The 19,584-nt window shown below is 52.4% G+C and overlaps 1 protein-coding gene across 1 annotated transcript in view; it reads left to right on the forward strand.

Annotated features, from left to right (window-relative positions):
- Positions 1–5,888: 5,888 nt before the first annotated feature.
- The window catches only part of LOC147091103 (segment polarity protein dishevelled homolog DVL-3-like), a gene marked incomplete at its 5' end in the record, with an annotated part of 36,716 nt that continues 23,020 nt past the window's right edge, over positions 5,889–19,584 (forward strand). Inside the window, 4 exons of the mRNA XM_085977165.1 lie at positions 5,889–6,044; positions 11,122–11,243; positions 14,800–14,906; positions 15,345–15,474. Coding sequence (XP_085833291.1) covers positions 5,889–6,044; positions 11,122–11,243; positions 14,800–14,906; positions 15,345–15,474 — 515 coding nt within the window. The remainder of the gene's footprint in view (positions 6,045–11,121; positions 11,244–14,799; positions 14,907–15,344; positions 15,475–19,584) is intronic.

Consider the following 19,584-nt stretch of genomic DNA (forward strand, 5'->3'; position numbering starts at 1 on the left):
GTACCCCAGTGTTATACAGTGACAGACCTGTACCCCAGTGTTATACAGTGACAGATCCAGGTCCAACAATTGTTGTTTTGGACCCACCAGTACATTAAGCATGTATCTCACAGCTGAAAATGCTCTCTCCAGACACAACCCAAGTTTGGAGGGACTGCATCAATACTTTTACCAAGTTCCATCGCCGTTCAGGTAGTCATGGTGTGAAACTTTCACACATGCATCTTCGCAATTCGCTGAAATGAGCGAAAAATCCCTGCAGCGTGACTGTGTGAAAGTTTCAGGCTCTCACCATCACGCCTTATTAAACCAGTGACAACAGTCCCTGCGACACTGATGAGCTTAGCGGCAGGGGTGGTGGGGGGAGGCTTGTGACTATTTTCTCCTTTCTGGGTCAGCCTTTCACATTTCCTTTGGCTAACCGATTAGCTGGGCTGATTGAAATCTGAATATCGCGCAGCTCGTTAGTTCAAGCATTGTGCTGGTCTTTCTGAATAGACCTCCTTCAGAGCCCCATGGCTGTTTGAAAAGGAGACCGGGAGCTGGGATTTTTCTGTTAATTAAAGACGAACTGTACGCTCCCAATTAATGGCCCCTGACCACCTTGCACACTGCGCCCCATCAGTGCTGAAAAGGAGTGGGTTTTTGAATGTCCCCACTTTGTATTTTGAGCTGCTGAATAACCCGTCTGTACGGATGTATAGCGAGTGTCTGAACAGATGAGCCCCTGGGCTAAGCATGTTCACTGTGGCGGGCACTTGTGCAGCCGGGTTCTTCAGTATGGCTTTGTGCTCGGTTCGTTAGGTTAGCCAGTTTGTCAAACCCTTTTATTCTTCAAAGCACCGAGGTTACGAGATGTCAATGCGGAGTCTGTCCGGTCTGAGTCAACTCTATCCCATCACTCCAGCTAGAAACATAGAAACATAGAAGATAGGAGCAGGAGTAGGCCATTCGGCCCCTCGAGCCTGTTCCGCCATTCAATGAGATCATGGCTGATCATCCAAATTCAGTACCCTGTCCCTGCTTTCTCCCCATATCCCTTGATCCCTTTAGCCTTAAGAAATATATCTAACTCCTTCTTGAATATATTTAATGAATTGGCCTCAACTGCCTTCTGTGATAGAGAATTCCACAGGTTCACCACTCTCTGGGTGAAGAAATTCCTCCTCATCTCTGTCCTAAATGGCTTACCCCTTATCCTTAGACTGTGACCCCTGGTTCTGGACTCCCCCGCCATCGGGAACATCCTTCCTGCATCTAGTCTGTCCAGTCCTGTTAGAATTTTATAAGTTTCAATGAGATCCCCTCTCATTCTTCTAAACTCCAGCGAGTATAAGCCTAATCGACCCAATCTCTCCTCATACGTCATTCCTGCCATCCCAGGTATCAGCCTGGTGAATCTTTGCTGCACTCCCTCCATGGCAAGAACATCCTTCCTCAGATAAGGCGACCAAAACTGCACACAATACTCAAGGTGTGGTCTCACCAAGGCCCTGTACAACTGCAGCAAGACATCCTTGTTCCTGTACTCCAACCCTCTCGCTACGAAGGCCTTCTTGTTCTGCACCGTTTTCCCCCTTACTTTCTCCACCGTGCTGGACTGTGGTCCACAGACACTGGTAACCCTCGGATAGCTCGGCCATTCTGCAGTGTGAGAGCCGTGAGGGTGAATGCTGGCAGGCTCTTTGACCAAGGGGGTCTTGATTGAGCTGTATACAATGACGAGGGGGCTAGAATCGATAGGAAGGACCTATTTCCCTTAGCAGAGGGGTCAATAACCAGGGGACATAGATGTAAAGTCATTGGGAGAAGGATTAGAGGGGAGTTGAGGAGAATTGTTTTCACCCAGAGGGTGGTGGGGTTCTGGAACTCACTGCCTGAAAGGGCGGTCGCGGCAGAAACCCTCATCGCATTTAGAAAGTACTTGGATCTGCACTTGAAGTGCCGTAACCTGCAGGGCCACGGACCGAGAGCTGGAAAGTGGGATTAGGCGGGATCGCTCCTTTTCAGCCGGCACAGACTCGATGGTGGCCTCCCTCTGTGCTGTAAATGTCTGATTCTGTGCAGTCCTCCCCAAACGCCCAGGCATTTACTGTCCAGCAGCCGTTTACCGGTTGGTGAGTAGGAGCAGGAGCCCCGGCTGACTGTTCTCCTCCTTGGGCCTGGGGCACTGAGGCTAATTGTAGCCCTCGCTTCTGACCCTTACTGAGATCAACTGAGTCAGTACAGAGCCGGGATTGTACCTGCGCCCTTCAGACTGCTACCGTTTGTCAGGTTCGGGGTGGGGGGAGGGGGGCAGAAGCCTACTGGTCGCTTTATCTGCAGAAAATGTCAAACCCCACCCCCACTCTGGGGTGCCTCCACAGTGGGAGGCTTAACAAGAGCAATTTGCATTTATATAGTGTCTTTTAATGTCAGGCACTTCACAGCTAGGCACAAGGAAGCAGACACGGAACTAGGGGCCAGGTTCCCGAGGAGTTAAGAGGATGGAGGAGTTTGCAGAGGCCCCTGGAGGGACTTCAAGGCGAGGATTTTAAATATAATGCACGAGGGGACGGAAAGCCAGTGTAGGCCAGCGAGGCGGTGATGAGCGTGCGGGAGAAAATACGGGCAACAGAGCTCTGGACGAGTTGGGAGTTGATGGAGGATGGGAGGCAGGGAAGGCAGTTCATCGCGGTTCCCTAGTTCAAGAGCCAAGTAGTGCTGAATTCACTTCTCGTGCGTGGATTAAATGAGGGTGCAGTTGATATCGGGAGGGGGGTGGGGGCCACGTGCGAGAGAATTGTGGCAGTGACCTTGTGTCATAGCAACCAGTGATGTGGCTCGTGGAAGAGTCAGCGCTTGGGCTGTGTCAGCTGTTGCCAAGCCTGAAACCAGATGGGGGGCAGGAACCACAGCTGAAGTTCTGGTGCCGTCTTCTGAAAGTTCACTGAAAGAACCAATGCCCCCCGCATCGTAAGACATTAAAGTAAAAACATCAGCGAGACACATGGCCCTCTTTATATTGGTGGCAGTGGTATGTTTACGCTCTCAGTTCCCGAAGCACGGCTCGCGCACAGCTGGCTTCAAGTCAGATGTAAAGCCATCAGGGCCTGAAATTGCCAGCTTGGAAGGTCTATTTTTAGCAAGGCCCCCTCTGCTGTGGGAATTGGCGGGGCAAACTCCCCGTCGCGGCTATTATCAAAGGACAGTTGAAAAATAAAAAGGACCTTCTAATTTACTCTGCACGGTCAAATGCCTCAACGGCCCTGGCAAAAACTGGACCGTGGAGTCCTGAAACAGGGCGGGTGGCAACCAGTGTTCCCCGCAGGCTGCGCTTTGTCCTACGTGGCCTGTTTCTTGTCCTGCGCGGTCCCTTTAAATGTCTGCACATGCGCGGTATTTGCACTGTAAAAGCCGGCGAGCGGCCTGCGCGGGACCTTTGCGATTGCTGTGCAGCCGCGCACCTTAGCAGGAACAATGATGCGGTGCCTTCGCCCTCCGTGTTATTGAAGACGCATCTTATGGTGCTTTTACTTTGCCGAGTGCAGCAAACAGTGGTTCAACACTTCCTCTTCTCATCTTTCCCAGCCCCACAGTCACGAATATAAACGGTCCTCTTTACACAGTTGTAACAGTGGAGTGTAGCCAGGTTATCCCCAATCCAGCTGCTCCTTCAATGCACGAAGCCAGCTCCCTGCTGAAAATGAGTGCTCCAAAGGAGTATAACTGTCCTCAGTACAGAATAAACACCTTTTGTTTCATTTTTTTTTGGCATCGGGCGTCTTGTTCCTAGGCAGCAAATGATTTGAGCCTATTTTAATGCTGAGTTAGGACCCCCCGCAGCTGTGAAGATCATTTGCTGCTGGCCAGATGGGCTGCCTGCTCGGCCCACCACCGACAGACAATGGAACATAAGAACATAAGAAGTAGGAGCAGGAGTAGGCCATACGGCCCCTCGGGCCTGCTCCGCCATTCAATAGGATCATGGCTGATCCGAACCTAGACTCACGTCCACTTCCCTGCCCGCTCCCCGTAACCCCTAATTCCCTTATCTGCTAGGAAACTGTCTTATCTCCGTTTTAAATTTATTTAATGTCGCAGCTTCCACAGCTCTCTGAGGTAGCAAACTCCATAGATTTACTACCCTCTGAGTGAAGAAGTTTCTCCTCATCTCAGTTTTGAAAGCGCAGCCCCTTATTCTAAGATTATGCCCCCTAGTTCTAGTCTCACCCATCAGTGGAAACATCCTCCCTGCATCCACCCGATCAAGCCCCCTCACAATCTTATATGTTTCGATAAGATCGCCTCTCATTCTCCTGAACTCCAATGAGTAGAGGCCCAACCTACTCAACCTTTCCTCATAAGTCAACCCCCTCATCTCCGGAATCAACTGAGTGAACCTTCTCTGAACTGCCTCGAGAGCAAGTATATCTTTTCTTAAGGATGGAAAACAAAACTGTACGCAGTATTCCAGGTGTGGCCTCACCAGTACCCTGTATAACTGAAGCAATGGAGAGTGTCCGCAATCTGTGAATGGAAATGGAGCAGGCTGGTGTTTTCAAAATCAGGTTAAAATTCAAACCCCTAACGTCAGCGTGGTTCAGTGGTAGCACGCTCGTCTGTGACTCAGGAGGTTGTGGGTTCAAGTCCCACTCCAGAGACTTGAGCACAACAGTCTAGGCTGATACTCCAGGGCAGTACTGAGGGAGCGTTGCACTGTCGGAGGCGCAGTACTGAGGGAGCGTCGCACTGTCGGAGGGGCAGTACTGAGGGAGTGCCGCACTGTCGGAGGGGCAGTACTGAGGGAGTGCTGCACTGTCGGAGGGGCAGTACTGAGGGAGTGCCGCACTGTCGGAGGAGCAGGACTGAGGGAGCGCCGCACTGTCGGAGGGGCAGTACTGAGGGAGCGCCGCACTGTCGGAGGGGCTGTACTGAGGGAGCGCCGCACTGTCGGAGGGGCAGTACTGAGGGAGCGCTGCACTGTCGGAGGGGCAGTACTGAGGGAGCGCCGCACTGTCGGAGGGGCAGTACTGAGGGAGCGCCGCACTGTCGGAGGGGCAGTACTGAGGGAGCGCCGCACTGTCGGGGGGCAGTACTGAGGGAGCGCCGCACTGTCGGAGGGGCAGTACTGAGGGAGAGCCGCACTGTCGGAGGGGCAGTACTGAGGGAGCGCAGCACTGTCGGAGGGGCAGTACTGAGGGAGAGCCGCACTGTCGGAGGGGCAGTACTGAGGGAGAGCCGCACTGTCGGAGGGGCAGTACTGAGGGAGCGCAGCACTGTCGGAGGGGCAGTACTGAGGGAGAGCCGCACTGTCGGAGGGGCAGTACTGAGGGAGCGCCGCACTGTCGGAGGGGCAGTACTGAGGGAGCGCAGCACTGTCGGAGGGGCAGTACTGAGGGAGAGCCGCACTGTCGGAGGGGCAGTACTGAGGGAGCGCCGCACTGTAGGAGGGGCAGTACTGAGGGAGCGCCGCACTGTCTGAGGGAGCGCCGCACTGTCGGAGCGGCAGTACTGAGGGAGCGCCGCACTGTAGGAGGGGCAGTACTGAGGGAGCGCCGCACTGTCGGAGGGGCAGTACTGAGGGAGCGCAGCACTGTCGGAGGTGCCGTCTTTCGGATTCTCACTTTGCTGTTTGTGGGAGCTTGCTGTCCGCAAATTGGCTGCCGCGTTTCCCAAATTGCAACAGTGACTACGCTTCAGAAATACCTCATTGGCTGTAAAGCTCTTTGGGACGTCCTGAGATTGTGAAAGGTGTTGTAGAAATGCAAGATTTTTTTAATGTAAAAATGGGCAGTGCCAATTAGGGTGGTTAGGGCTTGGAAGCGATGATGGTATTTTATAACTGCGGCAGCTGTAGTTCATTTAAAATTCTATTGGAAGTATTCACTCATTGACTCCCCTCGCTTCCTCCAGGAAAACTATTTGATTGTTGCCCCTGTACTGCCAGCCGTGAGCGAACAGCATTTCATTCTGACCTTTGTTTCGTTTTCAGTGTTGTGAAGGAAGAGATCTCCGACGACAATGCCAAGCTGCCCTGTTTCAACGGGAGAGTCGTATCCTGGGTAAGAAGCCTTCTGTGGGGGGGGGGGGGCGGTCGCAGCCTTGTGGCCTTCATCCAAGATTTGCTGGCATTGAGCCTTCGGCTTTGGAACCTTGAGCCCAGATACGGGGAGGGGGTGGTGATGAATCGATCTCTCCGCCAGGGGGGCATGAAAGGACGATGTGTACCTCATTATTCTCGAATGGGAGTGGGCGGTGTTTGTGGTCACACTGTCCTTTCCCCTCTGGGATTGTTGTTTCATTGTACCCCATTCTGAGAACAGCTGATAATTTAAACCCAAAACTCGCTTGATGGCAGTTGACAGTGAAATTAATTAATTTCTACTTCGCATTGCCACCATTTTCAGCTGCAAACGCGTGTGCACAATGTGTTTGGCAGCAGGGGCCCACAAGGTGGTGTCGTTCAATTGACTTAGTTCAGGTGTTGGACAAAGAGTGTAGCCCCTTCATCTTATCTGACACTTAAGGAATCAATGAGGGGCAGTACTGAGGGACTACCGCACTGTCGGAGGGGCAGTACTGAGGGAGCGCCGCACTGTCGGAGGGGCAGTACTGAGAGACCGCCGCACTGTCGGAGGGGCAGTACTGAGGGACTACTGCACTGTCGGAGGGGCAGTACTGAGGGACTACCGCACTGTCGGAGGGGCAGTACTGAGGGAGCGCTGCACTGTCGGAGGGGCAGTACTGAGAGACCGCCGCACTGTCGGAGCGGCAGTACTGAGGGACTACCGCACTGTCGGAGGGGCAGTACTGAGGGACTACCGCACTGTCGGAGGGGCAGTACTGAGGGAGCGCCGCACTGTCGGAGGGGCAGTACTGAGAGACCGCCGCACTGTCGGAGGGGCAGTACTGAGGGAGCGCCGCACTGTCGGAGGGGCAGTACTGAGGGAGCGCCGCACTGTCGGAAGGGCAGTACTGAGAGACCGCCGCACTGTCGGAGGGGCAGTACTGAGAGACCGCCGCACTGTCGGAGGGGCAGTACTGAGGGAGCGCCGCACTGTCGGAGGGGCAGTACTGAGGGAGCGCCGCACTGTCGGAGGGGCAGTACTGAGAGACCGCCGCACTGTCGGAGGGGCAGTACTGAGGGAGCGCCGCACTGTCGGAGGGGCAGTACTGAGAGAGTGCCGCACTGTCGGAGGGGCAGTACTGAGAGAGCGCCGCACTGTCGGAGGGGCAGTACTGAGGGAGCGCAGCACTGTCGGAGGGGCAGTACTGAGGGAGCGCCGCACTGTCGGAGGGGTCATCTTTCAGATGAGACATTAAACCGAGGCCCCGTCTGCGCTCTCAGGTGGATGCAGAGGATCCCATGGCACTATTTCAAAGAAGAGCAGGAGAGTTCCCATTTATCACTAAAACAGATTATCTGGTCATTATCACATAGCTGTTTGTGGGAGCTTGCTGTGCGCAAATTGGTTGCTGCGTTTCCCACATTATAACAGTGACTACACTTCAAAAAGTACTTCTATGGCTGTAAAGCGCTTTGGGATATCCTGAGGTGGTGAAAGGCGCTGGGAGTCTTTTTTGCTTTTTCTCCCAGGCAGATTAATCGCAGCTCCTCATCCTCTTCAATTCCTGAAACACAGAGTTGAGAAGCTAGCTGTTGGAGCATTCACTTCAGTTCTGGGTGGTTCAGTATGTTTTTGAGACTGAATGATGATTCCTCCCTTGCCCCGTAATGGCTCAACTCGTCGAGGCAACGAGATACTGCCCCCCATTGACCAGGAACCACACAGGCTTGACGCCTAGTTTGCCCTCGGTCAAGATCGCAAGCGGCACTTCAACTGGCCGCGACCACAGAGCAGTGGGGGAGTTGGCCAAAGTTCCTGCTGCCGACAGCCATCGTGTGTGTGTGTCTCTGTGTGTTGTGTCTCTGTGTGTGTGCGTGTGTGTGTCTGTGTGTCATTGGCTGGGCTCAGCAAGTCGCTCCTCTCAGATGCAGCCATGCAGTCTGCTCCTCTGGCGCGATGGAGGAGCCTGCAAACAGTAACTGCCGAGGCTCTCGCACGGGGCCTCGGACATAGTGGAGGGAATGTCGCTGTGGCGCCGTATCTGTGCAGAAAGTCTGCTCCTTCGAGGGTGTGGAGACTTGGCCACAAGATGAAATAAAATGCAGCTCGTGGGGTTATACCAGTGATGCCCCCTCTTTATTCGCAGTCTTGGCAGACTGCCTGTTGTATAGCGGAGGGCACGGCGCGTTAGTCTTTGCAGGGTTAAATCAGCAGGGTCCTTTATTAGTTGTCCTGGCTGAGTGCCTGTGGAAGTTGTTTCCTTCAGGATGGTAATTAAGGAAACAATCATTTCTCTGATGGGAAACAGCTGTCGTGGAATAGAAAGCTGAGCCGGTGCGTTGGAGTTGCCATCTATTGTAATGGTTTAAACCGGTCGAGTTATTACAGGAAGCTGTCTCATCCGAATCTTGTACGCCGCTCGCTGTGAGCGCACTTTTAGTTTCAGTGGGTGTTAATTTATTGACTGGCCGAGCGGCTGGACAGTCCCCTGGCGCTTGCTGCCTGCAGACTGAGCTTGGCGGGCATTGGCGCTCGGCATGGGCCAGGCCTGCCTCCATCGGTCAAACGGGGGTTGATGTTTTCCTAGATAGAAAGCAGAGAGGAAGTGAGCGAGAGAGAGGGGGGGTCTGGCGTGGAGGTGGAATGCTTGTTGCTGCTCCCTCTCCTCCACGCTCAGAGGAGGCACCATTCATCACACTGACCAGCGCACCTGGCTGAAGGCACTGTCCATCGTACAGATTTTAACATATTTTCTCCTCCATTTTCCTCGTGGACTTCCGTTTATGCCAATCCCGTATCCCCCCCCCCTCGGGGCTGTGCTTCCGATCTGAACCCAGTCGGTGCGTGTCAGCAAGCTGTTCGGTTATAGAGACAGACCATTGCAGCTAAACTCAATCCCGATGTCCGCACATAAGCATTATCTAGCCGGGGGTGGGGTGGAGGGGTCACTGGACAACAACCAGCCTTGCTGACGTTTCTTTTTCCCTTCCCCTAACCTGGCACCGAGACCAGTTGTAACAACGGCTGTACTGGTTGAGATCAGCGAACCCTACATGGACTCGGAATTCAACCTGGGCCCCTCTGGCCTGTGAGCCAGTGCCACGTTAAGGGGGATGAGTTTTGCTGTGTAGTTTAACCAGAAAGCGGCTATGTTGAATGATCTTAATTCTTGTGGCTCAGTTGGTAGCACCCTCGCCTCTGAGTCAGAAGGTCGTGGGTTGAAGTCCCACTCCAGAGACTGAGAGAACATAAATCTCGGCTGACACTCCCAGTGCAGTACTGAGGGAGCGCCGCACTGCCGGAGGGGCAGTACTGAGGGAGTGCCGCACTGTCGGAGGGGCAGTACTGAGGGAGTGCCGCACTGTCGGAGGGGCAGTACTGAGGGAGCGCCGCACTGCCGGAGGGGCAGTACTGAGGGAGCGCCGCACTGTCGGAGGGGCAGTACTGAGGGAGCGCCGCACTGCCGGAGGGGCAGTACTGAGGGAGTGCCGCACTGTCGGAGGGGCAGTACTGAGGGAGCGCCGCACTGTCGGAGGGGCAGTACTGAGGGAGCGCCGCACTGTCGGAGGGGCAGTACTGAGGGAGCGCCGCACTGTCGGAGGGGCAGTACTGAGGGAGCGCCGCACTGTCGGAGGGGCAGTACTGAGGGAGCGCCGCACTGTCGGAGGGGCAGTACTGAGGGAGCGCCGCACTGTCGGAGGGGCAGTACTGAGGGAGCGCCGCACTGTCGGAGGGGCAGTACTGAGGGAGCGCCGCACTGTCGGAGGGGCAGTACTGAGGGAGTGCCGCACTGTCGGAGGGGCAGTACTGAGGGAGTGCCGCACTGTCGGAGGGGCAGTACTGAGGGAGTGCCGCACTGTCGGAGGGGCAGTACTGAGGGAGCGCCGCACTGTCGGAGGGGCAGTACTGAGGGAGCGCCGCACTGTCAGAGGGGCAGTACTGAGGGAGCGCCGCACTGTCGGAGGGGCAGTACTGAGGGAGTGCCGCACTGTCGGAGGGGCAGTACTGAGGGAGCGCCGCACTGCCGGAGGGGCAGTACTGAGGGAGCGCCGCACTGTCGGAGGGGCAGTACTGAGGGAGCGCCGCACTGCCGGAGGGGCAGTACTGAGGGAGCGCCGCACTGTCGGAGGGGCAGTACTGAGGGAGCGCCGCACTGTCGGAGGGGCAGTACTGAGGGAGCGCCGCACTGTCGGAGGGGCAGTACTGAGGGAGCGCCGCACTGTCGGAGGGGCAGTACTGAGGGAGCGCCGCACTGTCGGAGGGGCAGTACTGAGGGAGCGCCGCACTGTCGGAGGGGCAGTACTGAGGGAGCGCCGCACTGTCGGAGGGGCAGTACTGAGGGAGCGCCGCACTGTCGGAGGGGCAGTACTGAGGGAGCGCCGCACTGTCGGAGGGGCAGTACTGAGGGAGCGCCGCACTGTCGGAGGGGCAGTACTGAGGGAGTGCCGCACTGTCGGAGGGGCAGTACTGAGGGAGCGCCGCACTGTCGGAGGGGCAGTACTGAGGGAGCGCAGCACTGTCGGAGGGGCAGCACTGAGGGAGCGCCGCACTGTCGGAGGGGCAGTACTGAGAGAGCGCCGCACTGTCGGAGGGGCAGTACTGAGAGAGCGCCGCACTGTCGGAGGGACAGCACTGAGGGAGCGCCGCTCTTTCAGGTGAGACGTTAAACCGAGGCCTCATCTGCCTCCTCAGGTGGACGTAAAAGATCCCCTGGCACTATTTCGAAGAAGAGCAGGGGAGTTCTCCCCGGTGTCCTGGCCAATATTTATCCCTCAATCAACATCACTAAAAACAAATGGACTGGTCATTATCACATTGCTGTTTGTGGGAGCTTGCTGTGCGCAAATTGGCTGCCGCGTTTCCAACATTACAACAGTGACCACATTTCAAAAGTACTTCATTGGCTGTAAAGCGCTTTGAGACGTCCTGAGATCGTGAAAGGCGCTGGAGAAATGGCAGTCTTTGTATCTTTTCTTGTGTAGGTTGTAAGTGCTGTTTGAATGGATCTATATTGTCTTACTGTCCGTGCTCATTGTTTACCATGTTATAATTTATTTTTTTATTCTCGTAGTTGGTGTCTGCTGAAGGCTCGCAGTCGGAAGCAGCACCTCACCCGGTAAGCAGTGTGGCAGACGTGCCCCCTCCCATCGAACGGACAGGTGGAATTGGAGACTCGAGACCCCCGTCCTTCCAGTGAGTGATGTCACCAGTTTGTTAACCATGTCACTGTGATGGCTTCCTAGTTTTTAATGCGATGGAGAAATTGGAGATGGCAATCTATGTTTGAATATTTTAATAATATCTTCGAGACCGAGAGTAATATTTTAAAAGATAGGGACAGGGTGATGCAGTGAGACGCTGTTCATTCAAATCCTAGAATAGCACAGCGCAGAAGGAGGCCGTTCGGCCCATCGAGTCTACGCCGGCTCTTTCGACGAGCAATCCGGTTAGTCCCACTCCCCCGCTCTTTCCCCATATCCCTGCAATTTTTTCTTCAAGTATTTATCCAATTCCCTTTTGAAGGCTGCGATTGAATCTGTTTCCACCGCCCTATCAGGCAGCGCATTCCAAATCCTAACCACACGTTGCGTAAAAAGGTTTTTCCTCCTGTCGCCTCTGGTTCTTTGGCCAATCACCTTAAATCTGCACCCTCTGGTTAACAACCCTTCAGCCATTGGAAACAGTTTCTCTTTATTTACTCTATCTAAACCCTTTATGATTTTGAACACCTCTATCAAATCTCCTCTTAGCCTTCTATGCTCCAAGGAGAACAACCCCAGCTTCTCCAGTCTATCCACGTAAGTATAATCCCTCATCCCTGGAACCACTCTAGTAAATCTCTGCTGTACCCTCTCCAAAGCCTTCACATCCTTCCTAAAGTGCGGTGCCCAGACTTGGATCTGTCCAGACTAACGGGCGAAAAGTCTGTGTTGTCTGCGAGGGTCTTGTGTGAAATGGGTTTGATGCGTCCTCAACCCTTGGGCTCGTAGCACCAAACTGTCCAGGTTTGGCAGTAAGTTAGCGACCTCACTCGGAGGGGGCTGGTACGGGAAGATGGCAGACACATGCAATTGGGAGATGGGCATTGAGGCAGATTGCGAGTCGCTGAAATTCCCCAGAACTAATGTCTCTTCCTCATTATCACAAAAAAGGCTAATTTAGGGGAAACAAATGAGCCGCGGAGTTAAACTCGTGATTTCTGGGAGTTGTTAACCTTTTTACACTTGTGCCTCACACACGTACAAATTCAACAGCTTTATACGTTGTACGTTTTACCCCCGGCCCCAAAAATATATTGCCAAGTCTTCCTTCCATCAGCTTATGTGTATAAGGTGTGTGGATGAGGGTAGTGCAGTTGATGTAGTCTACATGGACTTCATCAGTAAGGCTTTTGACAAAGTCCCACATGGGAGACTGGTCAAGAAGGGCAATTTGGCTCACTGGATCCAAAATTGGCTTAGTGGCAGGAGGCAGAGGGTGATGGTCGAAGGTTGTTTTTGTGACTGGAAGCCTGTGTCCAGTGGTGTACCGCAGGGATCGGTGCTGGGTCCCTTGCTGTTTGTAGTGTACATTAATGATTTAGATCTGAATGTAGGAGGTATGATCAGCAAGTTCGCAGACGACACGAAAATTGGTGGAGTGGTAAATAGCGAGGAGGGAAGCCTCAGGCTACAGGACGATATAGACAGGTTGGTCAGATGGGCAGAACAGTGGCAAATGGAATTTAACCCTGAAAAGTGCGAGGTGATGCATTTTGGGAGGACTAACCAGGCAAGGGAATACACAATGAATGGTAGGACCCTAGGAAGGACAGAGGATCAGAGGGACCTTGGTGCGCATGTACATAGATCCCTGAAGGCAGCAGGACAGGTAGATAAGGTGGTTAAGAAGGCATATGGGATACTTGCCTTCATTAGCCGAGGCATAGAATACAAGAGCAGGGAGGTTATGATGGAGCTGTACAAAACGCTGGTTAGGCCACAGCTGGAATACTGTGTGCAGTTCTGGTCGCCACACTATAGGAAGGATGTGATTGCATTGGAGAGGGTGCAGAGGAGATTCACCAGGATGTTACCTGGGCTGGAGCGCTTCAGCTATGAGGAGAGACTGGACAGGCTGGGGTTGTTTTCCTTGGAGCAGAGAAGGCTGAGGGGGGACCTGAGTGAGGTGTACAAAATTATGAGGGGCATAGATAGGGTAGATAGAAAGGAACTTTTCCCCTTAGTAGAGGGGTCAATAACCAGGGGGCATAGTTTCAAGGTAAGGGGCAGGAGGTTTAGAGGGGATTTGAGGAAAAACTTTTTCACCCAGAGGGTGGTTGGAATCTGGAACTCACTGCCTGAAAGGGTGGTAGAGGCAGGAACCCTCACAACATTCAAGAAGCATTTAGATGAGCACTTGAAACGCCATAGCATACAAGGCTACGGACCAAGTGCTGGAAAATGGGATTAGAATAGACAGGGCTTGATGGCCGGCGCGGACACGATGGGCCGAAGGGCCTCTTTCTGTGCTGTATAACTCTATGGCTCTATCTATAAACATATCTGTGTATGAATGCTGGCTGGCGTGTCACCTGCCGCGTGCTGTACAGATAGTGGTGGGAGAGAGCGCCCTGGCTTAAACTGTGTCATTCTTTTCCAGGAAGTATGTAACCGTGGGCCAGTGTGAGTGTTTCTGGAACTGGAGCCAGGGGTGATTGGCAAAGCTCACCGGCAGCCCTGAGCGTCCCGTCTTATTCAGTCTATTTACAGGGAGACTTATCTTAAGAGGGAAAAGTACATGATTCTCTCTTTTTATGATTATCTGTTAGAATACCTCCAACAAATAGAATCAACAGTTACACCCTCCTCCCTCACATCCCCCATAAAAGTCCGAGGGTTTCCGAGAGGCTGGGGACATGTGGGAGTTTCTAAAAACCTGCTTGCAGTTCCGGAAGATCTGAAGGGCTTAATGTGCGATTGTCGGGCGACAAATCTTTGCTTGCTCGCCAGTGTCGTCCCTTGGATTTCAGTAAAGCCCGGTGGCGGGCGTGTGAAATTTTCATGCTTTGTCCATTTCACCTGCGAAAGCGCACTCGGCAGTACAGAGATTTTGCCAGATTGGGTCATGTCTGGAGAGAATCTTTTGAGCAGTGTAGAATAGCGTGCCGGTCTGTCACTGGTGGCGGGATCGGTTTGAGATGATGAGTTAAGAGTGTCACTATAAAGCTGTACATTTTGCCCCTTCCAGTTGGGTTGCCAATCCAATAATGAGACCCAAGACTGGACACGGGAACCAGGGAGCTTTTGCTGTGCGGTCTGACTAAAAAGACGGACTAATCGGTGTCGGCGTGGAGCACTCAAAGTCCAGGGAGCGCGGCCTCACTCGGTTGTTGTAATCTAGACGGATGGGCGTGGTGATGCTCACGTTTCCCGTTTCCCTCGGCCGGTTAGACAGTGCAACGCAATGTGACCAGTGCAGAGTCATTGCTGCCTTCCGCGGTGACCACGCGTAGTCATTGCTGGACCTGAAGACGAGGAGAAACGCTTTACAAAAGGAAAGTTTTGTGCAACGAGGAAGCAATCGATTCCTCTGAGCGTGTAGCTCGATCTTTACAGATATTGTAAGGACAGATCGTTGGGTGCTTAATATTGAAGGAAAGGCTTTGTTTTAAAGTTCCCATCTTTTAGCCGCGGTTTGTGTATCCCATTCTCGAGTGGTTTCCCCCCCCCCACTTGACGGGTGTGAACGCTTTTCCTCTTCCTTGCAGCGCGAATATCACGGGGAGTCGGGAGAATTTGGACAATGAGACAGAGACAGAATCTGTGGTCCTGTCGCGGAGAGAGAAGCCTCGGCGCAGAGAGAGTATGGAACATGGTAAGAGCGAGCGAGGGGGGACTACCTGAGGGAATGCTGTGACCTAGGTTGGCATTGAGGAATTGGTTGTGCGCGTGCAAATATTTGTACCTAAGCAGTGAACTTTTTGAAATTCCTCAGTGTCTGAATAGGTACGGCTTAACTCCGTTGCTTTTAAGCCGCTTGTATTGTCCGAGCTGCCTGGAACAGATATAACGGACCCAATCCCAATGACTCGGGTGACTGATTCCACTGCACAGTGTGGCACGCAGCCTTGAAGGTTCAAGCACTAGACTGTCGTGAGTTCGGGCTGATTAATTTTTCAGAGTTCCCGTATTTTGGGACTAGGGAAAATCATCCAGTACTCCTGACCACACCAGCGCCTGCTGGAAAGTGTGTGCATGTAGGGTTAGGGCACAGTTGCACGGCAGTTAAGCGATGTGTCCTGCTCTCTCCTAGGTCCCAGAGTTAACGGACACCCAAAGATGGAGCGCCACCTTGCTGGCTACGAGAGTTCATCTACACTCCTGAGCAGCGAGCTAGAAACGACCAGTTTCTGTGATTCCGACGAGGATGATGCAGCTAGCAGGTACTCCTCTCCCATGTAACGACGTTCCCTTTAACTCTGGTTCGTAGAACTCCCTTCAGGCCCTAGGCAGAACGCAAGAAGAAATTGTCCTCCAAGAGGCAATGTCTCTTGCCTCCTGTTTCGTGGTGTGTGGGGCTCTCTCGTGCTCCCTTGCTCTCCTTTGCTGGTTTCTCTCCCGTTTTATCAGTGCTGTATGGTCACTGCTTGTCTGACCTTTCCTAACTTGTTCCTCCTAAGCTGCAAACACGCTGCCTTAACCGCTGCTCCTCCTCCTCCTCGCTCATTCCCATAACAACAATAACATCTTGTATTTATATAACATACACCTTTAACATAAGGCGCTTCACAGGAGTGTTCTAAAACAAAATTTGACACCGAGCCACATAAGGAGATATTAGGACAGGTGACCAAAAGCTTGGTCAAAGGGGTCGGTTTTAAGGAACGCCTTAAAGGAGGAGAGAGAGGTGGAGAGGTTTAGGGAGGGAATTCCAGAGCTCAGGGCCCAGGCAGCTGAATGGTGAAACAATTAAAATCAGGGATACGCAAGAGGCCAGAATTGGAGGAGCGCAGAGAACTCGGAGGGTTGTGGGGCTGGAGGAGTTTACAGAGATAGGGAGGGGGCGAGGGCCATGGAGGGATTGGAAAACAAGGATGAGAATTTTAAAATGGAAGCGTTGCCGGACCGGGAGCCAATGTAGAGATTCACCAGGATGTTACCTGGGCTGGAGCGCTTCAGCTATAGAAACATAGAAGATAGGAGCAGGAGTAGGCCATTCGGCCTCTCGAGCCTGCTCCGCCATTCAATGCGATCATGGCTGATCATCCAAACTCAGTACCCTGTCCCTGCTTTCTCCCCATATCCCTTGATCCCTTTAGCCTTAAGAAATATATCCAACTCCTTCTTGAAGATATTTAATGTATTGGCTTCTACTGCCTTCTGTGGTAGAAAATTCCACAGGTTCACCACTCTCTGGGTGAAGAAATTCCTCCTCATTTCTGTCCTAAATGGCCTACCCCTTATCCTTAGACTGTGACCCCTGGTTCTGGACCCCCCGACCATCGGGAACATCCTTCCTGCATCTAGTCTATCCAGCCCTGTCAGAATTTTATAAGTTTCAATGAGATCCCCTCTCATTCTTCTAAACTCCAACGAGTATAAGCCCAATCTCTCCAATCTCTCCTCATACGTCATTCCTGTCATCCCAGGTATCAGCCTGGTGAATCTTTGCTGAACTCCTTCCATGGCAAGAACATCCTTCCTCAGATAAGACGACCAAAACTGCACACAATACTCCAGATGTGGTCTCACCAAGGCCCTGTACAACTGCAACAAGACATCCTTGTTCCTGTACTCAAACCCTCTCGCTACGAAGGCCAACATGCCATTTGCCTTCTTAACCGCCTGCTGCACCTGCATGCTTACCTTCAGCGACTGGTGTACAAGGACACCCAGGTCTCGTTGCATTTCCCCTTCCCCCAATCTATTGCCATTCAGATAATAATCTGCCTTCCTGTTTTTGCCACCAAAGTGGATAACCTCGCATTTATCCACGTTATATTGCATCTGCCATGCTTTTGCCCAATCACCCAACCTGTCCAAATTATCCTGGAGTTTCTCGGCATCCTCCTCACAGCACACACGCCCACCCAGCTTTGTGTCGTCTGCAAATTTGGAGATACTACATCTAGTTCCCTTGTCTAGATCATTAATATATATTGTGAAATAGCTGGGGCCCAAGGACCGATTCCTGCGGTACCCCACTAGTCACTGCTTGCCACTCGGAAAAAGACCCGTTTATTCCAACTCTTTGCTTTCTGTCTGCCAACCAGTTCTCTATCCAAGTCAATACCTTGCCCCCAATCCCATGTGCCTTAACTTTACACGCTAATCTCTTATGCGGGACCTTATCGAAAGCCTTCTGAAAGTCCAAATACACCACATCCACTGGTTCTCCCTTATCTATTTTACCAGTTACATCCTCAAAAAATTCCAATAGATTAGTCAAGCACGATTTACCTTTTGTAAATCCATGTTGACTTTGTCCGATCCTGTCACTGCTTTCCAAGTGCTCTGCTATTACACCTTTTATAATGGACTCTAGCATTTTCCCCACTACCGATGTCAGGCTTACCGGTCTGTAATTCCCCGTTTTCTCTCTACCACCTTTTTTGAATAGTGGGGTAACATTAGCTACCCTCCAATCCATGGGTACTGTTCCAGATTCCATCGAATGCTGGAAGATGATCAACAAAGCATCAACTATTTCTAGGGCCACTTCCTTAAGTACCCTAGGATGTAGATTATCAGGCCCTGGGGATTTATCGGCCTTCAGTCCCATCAATTTCCCTAACACCATTTCCCTACAAATACTGATTTCTTTCAGTTCCTCCCTTTCATCAGACCCTATGTTCCTCAACATCTCTGGGAGGTTATTTGTGTCCTCCTTTGTGAAGACAGAACCAAAATATGTATTTAATTGGTCTGCCATTTCTTTGTCTATGAAGAGACTGGACAGGCTGGGGTTGTTTTCCTTAGAGCAGAGAAGGCTGAGGGGGACCTGATTGAGGTGTACAAAATTATAAGGGGCATAGATAGGGTAGATAGAAAGGAACTTTTTCCCTTCGTAGAGGGGTCAATAACCAGGGGGCATAGTTTCAAGGTAAGGGGCAGGAGGTTTAGAGGGGATTTGAGGAAAAACTTTTTCACTCAGAGGGTGGTTGGAATCTGGAACTCACTGCCTGAAAGGGTGGTAGAGGCAGGAACCCTCACAACATTCAAGAAGCATTTAGATGAGCACTTGAAACGCCATAGCATACAAGGCTACGGACCAAGTGCTGGAAAATGGGATTAGAATAGACAGGGCTTGATGGCCGGCGCAGACACGATGGGCCGAAGGGCCTCTTTCTGTGCTGTATGACTCTATGTAGGGCAGCAAGCAGAGGGGGTGATGGCCAGGAGGGCTTTGGAATAGTCTCAAAGCAGTGGAACTGCTTGGCTCACTCAGCTTTGCCCATCCTCCTACTTTCATAACCCAAGCTGAACATCACCTGGTCACCACCGGCCTGACTTAACTCGTCTCATCCCCTGTTCTCGGCCTTAGTAATGTCCTAAACCGAGAGCTTTGACCCCCCCCCTTCCCTTGGTCTCGCAATAGCTCCCATTCTTCCTCATCTCCTTTCAAGTCTGGCTGTGTCCAAGCGTCCCTACTGATCAGAGCTCAGCTGCGCTGACCCTAACGCAGCCAAAAGAGGGGTGGTTCCTTGTCGGCGCCTCCTGTGAGCCGTCGGTTCTGTGGCATTCGGGACTTGACCTTATCTGAGGAAGGAGGTTCTTGCCATGGAGGGAGTGCAGCGAACCCCAGCCTGTCCAGTCTCTCTTCATAGCTGAAGCGCTCCAGCCCAGGTAACATCCTGGTGAATCTCTACATTGGCTCCCGGTCCAGCAACGCTTCCATTTTAAAATTCTCACCAGACTGATACCTGGGATGGCAGGAATGTCGTACGAGGAGAGATTGGGTCAATTGGGCTTATAATCGCTGGAGTTTAGAAGAATGAGAGGGGATCTCATTGAAACTTAAAATTCTAACAGGACTAGACAGACTAGATGCAGGAAGGATGTTCCCGATGGTCGGGGAGTCCAGAACCAGGGGTCACAGTCTAAGGATAAGGGGTAAGCCATTTAGGACAGAAATGAGGAGGAATTTCTTCACCCAGAGAGTGGTGAACCTGTGGAATTCTCTACCACAGAAGGCAGTGGAGGCCAATTCATTAAATATATTCAAGAAGGAGTTAGATATATTTCTTAAGGCTAAAGGGATATGGGGAGAAAGCAGGGACAGGGTACTGAATTTGGATGATCAGCCATGATCTCATTGAATGGCGGAGCAGGCTCGAGGGGCCGAATGGCCTACTCCTGCTACGATCTTCTATGTTTCTATGATGTTCAGCCTGCTTGAAAGCCGTTCTCAACCCAGCAGTGCAAGTCAGCTCGGCCCCAGAGGCATTGGGGAACCTGGTAGGTAACCTGGAGTTAGGATACAGATCAGTCACGTTGTAATTGAGTGGTGGAACGGGCTTGAGCGGAATGGCGTCCTCCTGCGGTGCAAATTC

Source organism: Somniosus microcephalus, unplaced genomic scaffold (assembly GCF_052327205.1).
Source record: "Somniosus microcephalus isolate GS21.2 unplaced genomic scaffold, FLI_Smic_1.0 unresolved_chr4, whole genome shotgun sequence".
NCBI classification, from domain to species: Eukaryota; Metazoa; Chordata; class Chondrichthyes; order Squaliformes; family Somniosidae; genus Somniosus; species Somniosus microcephalus.